This window comes from Brachyhypopomus gauderio, chromosome 2, assembly GCF_052324685.1.
Source record: "Brachyhypopomus gauderio isolate BG-103 chromosome 2, BGAUD_0.2, whole genome shotgun sequence".
Classification (NCBI taxonomy): domain Eukaryota; kingdom Metazoa; phylum Chordata; class Actinopteri; order Gymnotiformes; family Hypopomidae; genus Brachyhypopomus; species Brachyhypopomus gauderio.
Window position 1 is genome coordinate 24,744,262 of NC_135212.1, and position 13,432 is coordinate 24,757,693.

At 46.3% G+C, this 13,432-nt stretch overlaps 1 protein-coding gene across 4 annotated transcripts in view; it reads left to right on the forward strand.

The window, feature by feature from the left end:
* Positions 1–13,432, forward strand: part of hipk2 (homeodomain interacting protein kinase 2) — a 74,979-nt gene that overhangs the window by 56,362 nt on the left and 5,185 nt on the right. Inside the window, exons 3-10 of one of the 4 annotated variants that reach the window (XM_076992355.1) lie at positions 670–793; positions 3,285–3,404; positions 4,116–4,202; positions 6,901–7,085; positions 7,505–7,667; positions 9,917–10,046; positions 10,242–10,363; positions 13,171–13,298. In XM_076992355.1, coding sequence (XP_076848470.1) covers positions 670–793; positions 3,285–3,404; positions 4,116–4,202; positions 6,901–7,085; positions 7,505–7,667; positions 9,917–10,046; positions 10,242–10,363; positions 13,171–13,298 — 1,059 coding nt within the window. Of the gene's footprint in view, positions 1–669; positions 794–3,284; positions 3,405–4,115; positions 4,203–6,900; positions 7,086–7,504; positions 7,668–9,823; positions 10,047–10,241; positions 10,364–13,167; positions 13,299–13,432 lie in introns of all 4 variants that reach the window. The other 3 variants (XM_076992353.1, XM_076992354.1, XM_076992352.1) reach the window with 3 other exon arrangements.

A 13,432-nucleotide genomic window follows, 5' to 3' on the forward strand; every position in this document is an offset into this window, starting at 1 on the left:
TGTGTGTGTGTGTGTGTGTGTGTGTGTGTGTGTTTGCTGTGAGAGGGGTGTGATTGATGGGCATCTCGATCTCTCCGTCTTTCCGTCTCTGTCTTTTCTTGATCCCCAGTATGCTGCCTGAGAGAGTGGACACAGGACAGCCCCCCCCCCCCCAGCATAATAGCACACCTCCCACACTACATAAGCAGCCTCTCTCCCAACCACCAGCCTGCAATTTACATGAAAACATTAGAACCATGGAGCTACATCCAGCATATGTCTTTATTACCCATACACTTGCAGAGCGAAGGGTCTTGAGTTCTGCAGGCAGTAGATGATGGTTTTAGGTTTCAGACTGAATCAGTTCCATCTTCGGCCTGGGTCTGATGTGGCTCTGGGCTCCTGAGGTCTGATATGAACCTGGGCTCCTGTGTTCTGATGTGGCCCTAGATTTCTGGAGTCTGATGTGGCTCTGGGCTGAAGGGCTGCAAGTCCTCCGTGGGCCCCACACTGCTCTGCTGCGCCTGTTCCCACTGTTTCTACACATTCAAATTAATTCTGGTTTTCATATATAATTAAACAGTTTTAAATGCCTAAAGTGCAGCAAATTAAATCATGCACAATAAAATCTGCTTCCTGTCCTTTACTGACCTCCAGCATGTGTGTGTGTGTGTCTGTGTGTTGGTTTAGAGCTCCAGAGATCATTCTCGGCTTGCCGTTCTGTGAGGCCATAGACATGTGGTCCCTGGGCTGTGTGATTGCTGAACTCTTCCTGGGCTGGCCGCTTTACCCCGGTGCTTCAGAGTACGACCAGGTAAGACGCTCAGAAGGCCTTAATCCCACAGAGTGCAGGGAGCATATTGTGCGTGTGCTCAGGCAGCTCAGATCCAGAGATCCGCTGGACGATTCTCCTCTCACTCCGGATACTTTGGTTGATTGTAGAAAGAGGGGAATCAAAGGACAATTATACATTAGTAATATTTATTAGAAAAATAAAATGGCATTTTCTGTTTACATTTGTTATTGAGCTTGGAACTCTCTTGCTGCAAATGTCTATAAAAACATCCTTCAATTACTGTTTATGCTCCAGGGAGGGAAAACATAACAAACCTCTGGCTATGCTGCTGTTCTCAGTTTTTCTAAAGTGTATTGTGTGTGTGTGTGTGTGCGTACGTGTGTGTGTGTGTGTGTGTGTGTGTGTGTGTGTGTGTGTGTGTGTGTGTGTGTGTGTGTGTGTGTGTGTGTGTGTGTGTGTGCACTCAGGCTTTCATGTCTCAGGCTGCTCTGCAGTGCTGGACAGATGCCACAACCTGCCCAATTAGCCCAGTTCCTGAGCTCCAGAGTGGGGCCTTCTCTTAAAAATACAAAAACTGAAAGGCTGGGCTAAAGGCACAGGGCCAGTGATCTAGCACAAAGTGATTCAGAACCACGCTAAACAAGCTCTGGAATTCCTCTCAAAGTGAATCAGGACCACCCTAAACAAGCTCCGGAACTCCTCTCATAGCGAATCAGAACCACCCTAAACAAGCTCCGGAACTCCTCTCATAGCGAATCAGAACCACCCTAAACAAGCTCCGGAACTCCTCTCATAGCGAATCAGAAACACCCTAAACAAGCTCTGGAACTCCTCTCAATGCTGCCGATCTTCCTGCTGCTATTACACTGTCAGTGCTCCTTACTTTGTCTTTGGGTTTGACAAGGGACTGGGTTGCATATTACAAACTGAGCAACAAGTGACCATGCTATCTTTGCTTTAGTAAATATCAGAGTTAAGGGTAGCGGAACCAGTGAGGGTAGGGGTTATGGTTAACAGGGGGCATATGGTTGGGGTAGGGGTGAGGTTATGGCTAACGGGGCATATGATTGGGGTAGTGGTGAGGTTATGGTTAACAGGGGGCATATGGTTGGGGTAGGGGTGAGGTTATGGCTAACGGGGCATATGGTTGGGGTAGGGGTGAGGTTATGGCTAAAATGGGGCATATGGTTGGGGTAGGGGTGAGGTTATGGCTAACGGGGCATATGGTTGGGGTAGGGGTGAGGTTATGGCTAAAATGGGGCATATGGTTGGGGTAGGGGTGAGGTTATGGCTAACAGGGGGCATATGGTTGGGGTAGGGGTGAGGTTATGGCTAAAAGGGGGCATATGGTTGGGGTAGGGGTGAGGTTATGGCTAACAGGGGGCATATGGTTGGGGTAGGGGTGAGGTTATGGCTAAAAGGGGGCATATGGTTGGGGTAGGGGTGAGGTTATGGCTAACAGGGGGCATATGGTTGGGGTAGGGGTGAGGTTATGGCTAACAGAGGGGAAATGATTGGGGTACGATGAGGTTATGGCTAATGGGGCATATGGTTGGGGTAGGGGGGTAGGTAGTATTAGGGCAATGTTTGTAAGCAGCACTGCCTCTGCTAACACTTATCATTTACCTCTGCTAATTATAAACCCAAAAGATGAATAAATTAAGAACGTGCCAGTTGTCTGCTCACTAGTGTCACACCTTTAGCATATTTCTAATTATTACATTTGGAAACCCTATAATGCAGAAAATAACAAAATTTTTATTTCCAAAGATGAAAAAGATTTGGTGCTGTTTTCAAGGTTCCAGGAGCGTCTGTGACCTCAGGGTAAGGCTATATAGGCTCTGATTGGTTTTCAGACAGACCGGTGGGGGGATAAGAGAATCTTTGACCGGTGTGAAGGCAGACCAGGGTATGGATAAGAGAAACTCTGATTGGTGCAGAGGCTGACGAGGGGAGGGTTAAGAGAACCTGATTGATGTTGAGGCAGTCCAAGGAAGGGATAAGAGAAGCTTTGATTGGTCTGGAAGCAGATCAGGGGATGGATAAGAGAAGCTCTGATTGGTGTAGAGGCAGACAGGCAGAAGGATAAGAGAAGCACTAATTGGGGTGGAGGCAGTCTAGGGTAGGGATAAGACGAGCTCTGATTGGTGCAGAGGCAGACTGGGGAGGTAATTATGCTAGATGCTGCTGCCTGGCAGGCTTCTGTGTTTAGATGCCTTTCAGGTGTCTGAATGGCATTCTGGGTAATTGCACCTCTGGGGCAAACCTATAAAAAGACTTTCTGAGGAACGAATATAAACTTGACAGTGACGGTATTTTCTTCAGATGCTGGTTACTCAAGTTCTTCGGCTGTTTTGCTAAGGCTGAGAAGATGAACGAGTGAGCGGTGGAGATGAAACTTCAGTCTGACTCCGCCGGATATGAAGGATTCGCTTTACATGAAATGAGGCTTCTAGCCTTCTTCACTTGTTAAGCTACTATATCACCTGTTTTGGTGTCTGTTCCCCAGATTCGGTACATTTCTCAAACACAGGGGCTGCCGGCAGAATATCTGCTCAGCGCAGGCACAAAAACGACCAGGTTCTTCAACAGAGACCCAGAATCCACTTATCCTCTATGGAGACTGAAGGTACTGTTAGGCACCAGCTCTCACAAACACACACGCACACACACACACGGCTCATACACTGCAACGCAAAGACATCAGCATTCCCCTCATTCCCCATTATCACTGCAGAGCCTGACTGTTGAGCCCAGACATTCTGCTCCTATAGTTTTCTGTTCTGGCTCACAGCTGGTCCGCTAAAAAAACGTCCTTGTTCTGTTTCCCCTCCCCAAAGTCTTGGCCTGCAGCCCCCACGCTCTGACTGCTGTCTGTATTCCACACCCAAAGCAGAGCAGACCGTGGACTGTTTAATGGTCCTGAGCAGAGCAGTCCCTCCGATGCACAGGCCTGATTCCACCTCCCTCCCTCTGCGCCCCACGTGTCCGTCACTCACTGCTGGTCTCCAGAGAGTGTAGTTTTTCAGATTAACCTTGCACTTTGCGAGGTGCAGTAGCACATGGCCACAGTCCACAAATAAAAAGCTCCTTGGAGGTTTTGCTCCGCCCACCTCCTCAATGCCCAGTGATGCTCTGGTGGGCAGCGACTGCTCTGGGTCCACAGAGCGATCGATGAGCTCCATTCCCACATACTGCTCAGCACATGTTATGCTCTGCTAACACATGACGCACAGCAAATGTCACATGTCAAAATGCTATATTGTGATGTTGCAAAAAATTTTTTATTTTTATTACTGATATTTAAATTTTAAAAAAGCAACTCTCTTTTGTCCTCCAGACTCCAGAAGACCATGAGGGGGAGACAGGAATCAAGTCAAAAGAGGCACGCAAGTATATCTTCAACTGCCTGGACGATATGGCACAGGTGAGACATATACCCAAACACCTACACCCTACACCCAAACACCTATACCCTACACCCTTTCTCGAAACCCAAACTCAACAATAGAAAGCACACACACACACAGACACACACACACAGACACACACACACACACAGACACACACACAGAGCACACCATCTCCATAACAAAGCATATTATACCAACAGCATTACATGGGTGAAGCCTCATTGCTGATGTATGTGTGAAATGACAGCCATATGTGTTATAGCTAATGTAAATGATCAGTCATACACTGTCAGAGCTGGTTTAGACTGTCCTTGTGTTTAACTGCACATGAGGGAGCTTTGAGTATGAGTATGCGAGTCCTTTTTCCTTGGTGATGAACCCAAACTCAGCATATCATGACAAAGCCTCATTTGCACTATGGGACCCTCGAATGTGACCTAGAAGCCTCTAGCCAGATTTTGCCTGATAGGTCAAATGGAATAAATTAAAAAATATATTTTCCTGCAGATAGCTGAATGTTATTGGAAATGAAATCATTGTGCCCCATAATGTCAGCCCTCTGTCAGTCTGCAGCAGCCTTTCTCCAAGACCAGCCCTGCGCTTAGGGACTTAGCATCAGTGTTACCAGCTTCATTTGATTAAAAGTTTGCCTGATCTAATTTACTGTAACTGAGGTGAATTCATGGAAATGTGCTGACGTCAGGACGCTTGGTCTTCTTGTCAGCTCACAGGATCTGGGGAAGAATTAGGTCACCGTCCCCGTTTCCACCTAGTTGTTTTGTGCATCTTGAGTATCAAAGTTATATCCAAATAGAGATTATCAGCAAAATAATATATGGGTAAACATACCCAAGACATATTTAAATCAGCAATCAAAGCCACGCCCCATATATGTCACATGTCATCAGTGAGCCCAAGGAGGTCTCCCACACCACACACTCTCACCAGTCCTGGTTCCGTCCCAAACTGGCTGGTGGACCGTAGTGGTATTAGCCAGTTAATTGGTCGGAACAGTCGTTTTCTTCTTAACATTGACTGCTGGAGCAGGTGTGGACTTGTGAAGAGACACAATGGCACAATGCATGCAAAATTTTCATTTTCAAGGCAGCACCGAACTTTGCATAGTAAGGAAATGCAGAACAAGAAAAACACTGCCTGTTGGTTGTGGTATATGAACTGATTTGCACATTACGTGCCACATAGCAATCGGATTTCAAAGTGGCTAACCAGAGATGCTTTTGACTACCAGGTGTAATTGCATGTAGTTAAAATCTTATCAGGATGCAATCCACATACTAGAGTTCTGAATCAACTGGATGTAAACAAGAGCTTTCCTGTGCAATGTGTGAGGGCTCCCTGCTTCGGTGTCAGAGACAGATGGAGTCAAACCTCGCGCTTCCATTAAAATCTGGAATGTTGATATTCTGAGTGACCTAGACCCTGGTCTGAATAAAAGAGTAATGTTGGAAATGTGCTTGTTTTTGTTTTACTGATGATTACTAAAAGCCTAAATGCTGGGACAGTGCCCAGGAAAGGAAATGACTCTCCTGCACTGTGTCTGAAAAAAAACATCAAATAGTGAGAAGCTGCTTACAGGGGATGCAGGAACACCAATTGTTTATGACCACCAATGTTTCTTATGAAAATCAACACATGGCTTGTCCTGCCAGGGTAATATTTTAGTGCACATATGTTAGGTAGTATTTTAGTGTGGTTAGTCTTTTAGTGAGCTCTGGGCAGTCTCTGCACTCAAGTGCAGGTTCTATATTAGTTCTCTCAGAATATTTCTAGATGAAAGATGTGGTATTGGTCCAGTGTTAACTTAGGGACATGATTGACTGTGGCAGTCATAAATTTACTTGCTGTTCATTATGCAGTGTTTTTGTGTGAAATGTTTGTATTGCACTGGCATGTTTTCATTCCTGTGTGTGTGTGTGTGTGTGTGTGTGTGTGTGTGTGTGTGTGTGTGTGTGTGTGTTTCCCTAAAGTCATCACATTCTCCTGCATAGGACAGTTTGATTAGTTTTTGCTGTGTGTTGTAGATTATTCCCTTATAATGCAGCAGGTGATGCGGGGGTGGGGCCCAGAATAAAACAGTGTGTGTGAAGCAGAAACAGAGGTGACTCTAGATTTAGTAAGAGAGGATTCAGGACATAGAGCGGGAGAACAGGTGATGCTGCTCATTCAGAAGGCATGCACGCTCACAGGGTATGCACACTTAGAAGGCATGCACGCTCACAGGGTATGCACACTTAGAAGGCATGCATGCTCTGAGTTTATGCGCACTGAAACTTAGACGCCATGTGCTCTGATTAAGACCTTGGAGGTTTATGTATTTGTGAAGGCCAGAGGCGTTTAAGTGTTTGGGAAGGTCAGAGAGGTTTAAGTGTAGTACTTGTTTTAGCACAATGACATTCTGATGATGTATTAACCAGGCTGTCAAAACACCACTAGACCTTTGCATTACTCCCATGGGTCAAATTATCATGTCTCATTAAGGAAATTAAGTGATTGTAAGTGATAATATGCTTAATAAATGCTTTCATTTGATTCATTAACTGCTTAAATATTGCTCTTTCAAATATTAATTTAGTTTCTTCAATAATACCTGTGAACACCTATGGCGTGGTCTAATTCTGTCAGTCACGTGGGGCGGGAGGCTCACATTCAAACACAGGGTCGGTAAGCCTGGCTCTGTTCTCTCACGTGCAGGTGAACGTGACCACAGAGCTGGAGGGCAGTGACGTGCTGGCGGAGAAGGCAGACCGGAGAGAATTTATCGACCTCCTGACCAAGATGCTGACCATTGACGCAGACAAGAGGACCACACCTATTGAAACACTCAACCACCCTTTTGTTACCATGGCTCACCTACTGGATTTCCCTCACAGCACGCAGTGAGTCTATCTCTCCACACTCCTGTTACACCCCTCCACACTGCTGTTACACCCCTCCACACTCCTGTTACACCCCTCCACACTCCTGTTACACCCCTCCACACTGCAGATACACCCCTCCACACTGCAGATACACCCCTCCACACTGCAGATACACCCCTCCACACTGCAGATACACCCCTCCACACTGCAGATACACCCCTCCACACTGCTGTTACACCCCTCCACACTGCTGTTACACCCCTCCACACTCCTGTTACACCCCTCCACACTCCTGTTACACCCCTCCACACTCCTGTTACACCCCTCCACACTCCAGATACACTCCTACTCTACTCCATACTCCTGTTCAGAAGATGATGAGGGTGGTGGAGGTGCAGGTGTAATGGAACACTAACCCCTGTTCCTTTCATGTGCAGTGTCAAATCCTGCTTCCAGAACATGGAGATCTGTAAACGTCGGGTGAACATGTATGACTCCGTCAACCAGAGCAAGACTCCGTTCATTAGCCACGTAGCTCCCAGCACTTCAACTAACCTCACCATGACATTCAACAACCAGCTCAACACTGTGCACAACCAGGTCAGTGTACACACACACACACACACACACACACACACACACACACACAAGGATGCATACACTCACACCCTTTTCTATTTCCTGTTTGATGCAGATCACAAGTATGGGTCACAAGTACTGTAGCTACTACAGGACCCCAGAATTAAGGACTGATTACTTTCTAAAAGCTGATTATCAGCTACTTACACTCCACTGTCTTATGCAAGTGTGTGTGTGTGTGTGTGTGTGAGTCTAGCTCTGTGCCCCTGATCATGAAGTGCTGATTAAACACACTCAGACTTCCTGCTTCATTTGCGTTTTCTGACTCTGGTTGGTTAGTCAGAAAACGCACACACACACACACACACACACACACACACACACACACACACACACACACACACACACACACACACACACACACATATATATATATATATGCAAATAGCACCATTATTGTTCTAATCAGTACTGTTATTATGCTCCATTTCTGTTTTAAGCATAACCACTGTTTTATGCCCAGTGAAATATATTCATGTGTTGGGTGTCGTGCTGAGCTGGCTAATGCGGGGGGACTGGGGGGACTGGGTGAACTGTGTGCTGTGTGTTAGTGAGAGTGTTGGTGAGACTGGGGCCACAGCTCAGCTTTGTATTAGTGGGCTGCAGTTTGAAGTGTTTATTCTGTTTGATGAATGCCACAGTGCTGTATTGATTAACTCTCTCCCCTGGTGCTCGTCCGCCACACTAAACAGAGAAAATGAAAAATGAAACGTGCCGCTCAGAATTTTTCCCTGCACAGGCTCTAATGAAAAGCCCGTAATTACTAGCAGTGGTGTGAAATGGAACAGTATCGCCTCAGCAGCAGATGAAAGTAAATATGGCCGTCCTCTGTTTCAAAAGGCAGGTTTGGAGCAAGGCCTGCTGATCAAGGAGATTCAGGTGGCCCTCTGCTTTCTGTATTTGAGGATCATAAGTACTACATCTGAATCAACAAGAATGAGTAGAGATGCTACAAGTAAATTCTTTCATCTAATCCTTTTATCTAATACTGTTCCCAAAACACTCCTCCCAGATGTTTTTCCTCAGTCTGTTAGCTTGTATATTATTGTTAATGACAGTACCCCCAGGGTCTGCTTTTCTTCCTTGGGGGGAGTAAACCTCTTTCTTGTGTCTGTTGCCATGGTGCACATACATTACGACTCCGTGACTCTCCTTTTTAAGACTTAAAACAAGCGAATTTCACTGAACTCCCCCTGGCCACTGTGAAACGCCCCCTGGCCACTGTGAAATTCCCCCTGGCCACTGTGAAACACGCTCACTAGACCCGCCTAAGCGGGGGAAATGATAGAACAGTAGGTGAATGGCCGGGTAACGGCACAGCAGTCGGGTGGGTTAAAGCACTCTGAAGGTGGGCAAAGAGCAGACACGGCCCTCTGAAGAGATCGGGGGCCCTTTCTCTCCTCTCAGACGTGTGGCTACATTTAATCACAGTGCAGTTCAGAGAGGAATTATTATCTTCTGCTAATGAGACTGAGCAAATTCAATGAGCCAGAATAGCGTGGCTCTGAAATAAACTGTAAGGCAGGAGCACTCGCTGCCTGTCTCCCTCCTGCTGTCTGCGAGCAGTCAGTAAGGTGTGTTTACAGAACCTGCACGTGTCGTCCTAGACCTGTGTAGCAGCAAATACACGTCCCCAGTTAGGCGCTTCGTGTTTTCATGTGCATGATTATTAGTGTGTTGATATAAAAAATTATCAGTACATCAGTTACATGAAATGTTTACATTAAATAAAAATAAGTGAAACATACCTCATATTTATCAGTTTATTCAGTTAACTGAAACTTTTAACATTTTTCTTGTAAATATCTCAGTCACAAGGAAAGATTTTAGAAATACACAAATGTTTTTTTTCCTCTTCTGCTGCATTAGTTTGGTAGTTTCCTACATCCTATGTATTTATGTATTCATTTTCATATTGTTATCTACTGAACTGAAGCCAACCCTCAGCTGGATTAACATGTCATCATGAGTTTAAAGTTTCTCCTTCCTCATTGTTGCTCCAACCTGCCCCTCCTCCACCAACCTCCACACCCCCCCCACCCCCCACCCCCCACACACACACACCTCATGCTTTTGTTTTGTCTTTGTTCGTATGTTGACTCCATCGGTTCCTTTAGGGCACCAACCTGGCTCCCCCCACAACCAGTGCCACCCTTCCCCTTGCCAACCCCGACGTCTCCGTACTAAACTACCCGTCTGCACTCTACCAGTCCTCTGCAGCTCCCATGGCTGCTGTAGCACCCAGGACCATGCCCCTCCAGCCCGGGCCCCCACAGCTCTGCGCCGCCCGCCCAGACCCCTTCCAGCAGGCCCTCATTGTCTGCCCGCCTGCTTTCCAAGGTGAGAGCTCCACTCTTACTGGGTCGTTATACAGTTGTTCGAAATTTGTATGGAACCGAGACACTCGGCTGTAAACCAACAGTGTGTTTCTGTATCTGTAGTTTCTGGGGTAAGCGTGGTGCGCCTCCTTTTGAATGTCAGTGGCGTGGTGTTTAGGAGTAGAGACGTTTTTGTTGAAAGCTGCATGTTCTCCAGGGCTGCAGGCATCTCCTTCCAAACACAGTGGCTACTCTGTGCGCATGGAGAATGCTGTTCCCATAGTGACGCAGGCCCCTGGTGCCCAACCCCTTCAAATCCAGCCTGGCCTTCTGACACAGGTACAGTCTACATCATCATGGCATCCTAAACTAATTATACCCCTCACTCACCCAAATTCACTGTTACAGACAAAATTGGCTCAGGCGAACAGCTATTAGCGTGACCTACTTTGTTTTTAATCATACAAGTGTAACTCACCCTCCTCTGTCATTTTTATCCTATGTCATCATTGCAGAAGATGTTTCTACAGTGTGTGTCTTGGGAACTGTTCACATCTGTCTTTCTAGGATGAGAATTCTGGAGTTTCAGGGGGATTTGAGAATTCTGGGTGGAGTCTAGGGGTTTGGAGTTTCTGGGGGATCTGAGAATTCAGGGTGGTGTTCTGGGGGTTCTAGAGTTTCGGATGGATCTGAGAATTCTGGTTGGGGTTCTGGGGTTCCAGGGGGCCCTACTCTGCTTTCACAGTGCTTGTATTGTCTTGTTAGTGAGAAGTCTGTCATAATCTGGTGAAGATTATCTGCAGACACTGAGGGATTTTTAGACCCGAGGGTCTGTGATGCCCAACATCAGCTAGAATGAAGACAGTTCATGTGGTACTTGGTGTGCTTAACCGTACGGCGCAGTTTGGTTAAGACAAACTGGTCTCTTCATCGGTCTCCTTGTCTGTGTGCCTGTCTGAAAGGCCCTCGTCTCTCAGAGCTATGAGCAGAGAGGGCGAGGGCTGGCTCCACGAGGCCCCAGTCTGCCTGGGCCTTTATCTGGAACAGGAATGCAGAAAATGCCGGAACAATTGGGGAGGGCGAGCTAACGCATTCAGAGCCTCTGGGGTGACAAAGGGCTTTCACAGCCGGGGGAGAGGGGCAAGTAGACAGCTCTGCGCGGAAAAGAGCCCTTATCTGGGTTACTGTTCCAAGGCAGACAGGACGATTACACAATCCAGGCCTGAGGGGGAGAAGGGGGGAATGGAAAATGGCAGGAATAGAAGCAAAGGACTGCAGGGATGTGCTGTATAGTACTGTTGTGCTGTATAGTACTGTTGTGCTGTATAGTACTGTTGTGCTGTATAGTACTGTTGTGCTGTATAATACTGATCTGCTGTATAGTACAGTTGTGCTGTATAATACTGATCTGCTGTATAGTACAGTTGTGCTGTATAGTACTGTTGTGCTGTATAGTACAGTTGTGCTGTATAATAGTTATAGTAAGGCCATATAGTAAGGATGTAGATATTTGTGTCAGTGTGATAATAAAGAAAAGCAAACATGGCTGTCCAGCATGTAAAGCTGTTAAATTACAGGAAGCTGAAAATGCATATGCATATAGGTCAGTAGAGCTTTTAGTGCTGACTTCATATTGTTTAGCTAACTTGAAGAAAACACCTGTTTTGCTGTTAATGGTGTTGTAGATTTGTCCATGATGGGTGTCCTTAGTGTAACTTAGCATTGTTAGGAGATAACAATGGAGATAACCTCTACTACTCATCACCTCTTTGCCTGCTCTCCTCTAATCACAACATTTGCTGCAGACAAAACAATTCCAGTTCCCAGGAACAACAAAGGTGACTAAAGATGTCTAGGCAATCAGGCCTTGCAGCCTTAAGAATATTCCAATAAGACCTGAGCAAAACAGAAGCCATATACCACAGGAGATGTGCGCTTTGCACTCACGCCCAAACATCTTCATGTTTTGGTCTTCCCTGAAGCCTTTGTTGGGTCTGTCTCTGAGCGTGAACATAATAACCCCCTGGTGTTTGCAGTAAGGGCCCTTTGTCAAAGCCCTGGGCAGGAGCCCATACTGATGGCACCGTAAAAGAGATGTGCAAATGGTATTAAAGGAACAATTCATTAGTTGTACATTAAACTGCTAATCAGTGGAGCTGCATTAAACCATTAGAGCTGCAGACAGTCCTCTGCTAGCTTCGTCTCCGGGCCAATGACGCCTAGCACTCCCTGTGTGCCATGCCAGCCATACAAAGCAGCTCCTTACAAAGCAACTGAATGGGGCCCCTGAATTTAATTAAATCCTGAGCTGATTTGGAAACTGTCTAACACATCAGCGCCCTGCCTAGGAGAGGCAGCGTGTCTTTATTAAAGCAGGGTCTTATCTTTTTTCTTTTTTTGGAGGCATGAATCAAGACTACGGTTAGTTTTTCGAGGTTTATTCTAAATCACTACAATATCAATGCCAAGACAAGACTGATGTTAAAATGAAAGTGACAAAAGCTTCTTGTGTCCCACAGTAGCTTTTTGTCCTTTGAAACGCTTTTCTTTGCTTAGACAAGTTGTTCCATTTTTGTCTGTATAATCTTTCTGAGCGACACAAAATCACTTTTGATGACAGCGACATCAAAAAAATGAAACCCAGCTTGTTGGCTTTAAGGTGACCTGTATTTACCTTGATGTAAGAATGTTCATTCCGCAACATGCCATATTCAGTGTGTCCAAAGGGGCTGCTTGACCTGTTTGATAGATCATTGGTGTAGTTTGGCACACTTGCTAGCGGTCACAGCTGCAAATAGCTTTATCCTTCTCTCCTCGTTCTAAATATGTGTGTGTTAACTGGCCTGTTTAGCTGAAATCTAGCCCTGTACACAACTGAACCCTTGCCATGTTTTAAGGGGGGGATAATTTTTTTAGTTCCTCAGTCATATAACATGCAATGTGAATGATAGATGTCTAGGTTTACATCCAATGCCTCCCTTTCTCTGTCTCTCTCTCTTTGTTTCACTCCCTCTCTTTCTGTCTCTCCCCTTCTCTCTGACTCTTTCCTTCATTTTCTCTCCCTCTCTTTCTCCCTTCTCCCCTCTTGCCCTCTCTCTCTCCCTCACTCCCTGTCTCCCTCCCCCTGTCTCTCTCTCCTGCAGCAGGCGTGGCCCTCCGGTACCCAGCAGATCCTGCTGCCCCCAGCATGGCAGCAGCTCACACACACCTCCGTACAACACACCGCCGTCATTCCTGAGCCCATGAACAGCTCTCAGCCTCTGGCCAACTGGAGGTACCACTCTACCACCACCACTGGAGAATTCTTGGGGGGAACTACTCTTATTTAAACATGACACACATCAAAAAGCTTGTACACATGAAACAACATACACACACCACTGGCAGCCATTAGTCAACACGTATTTG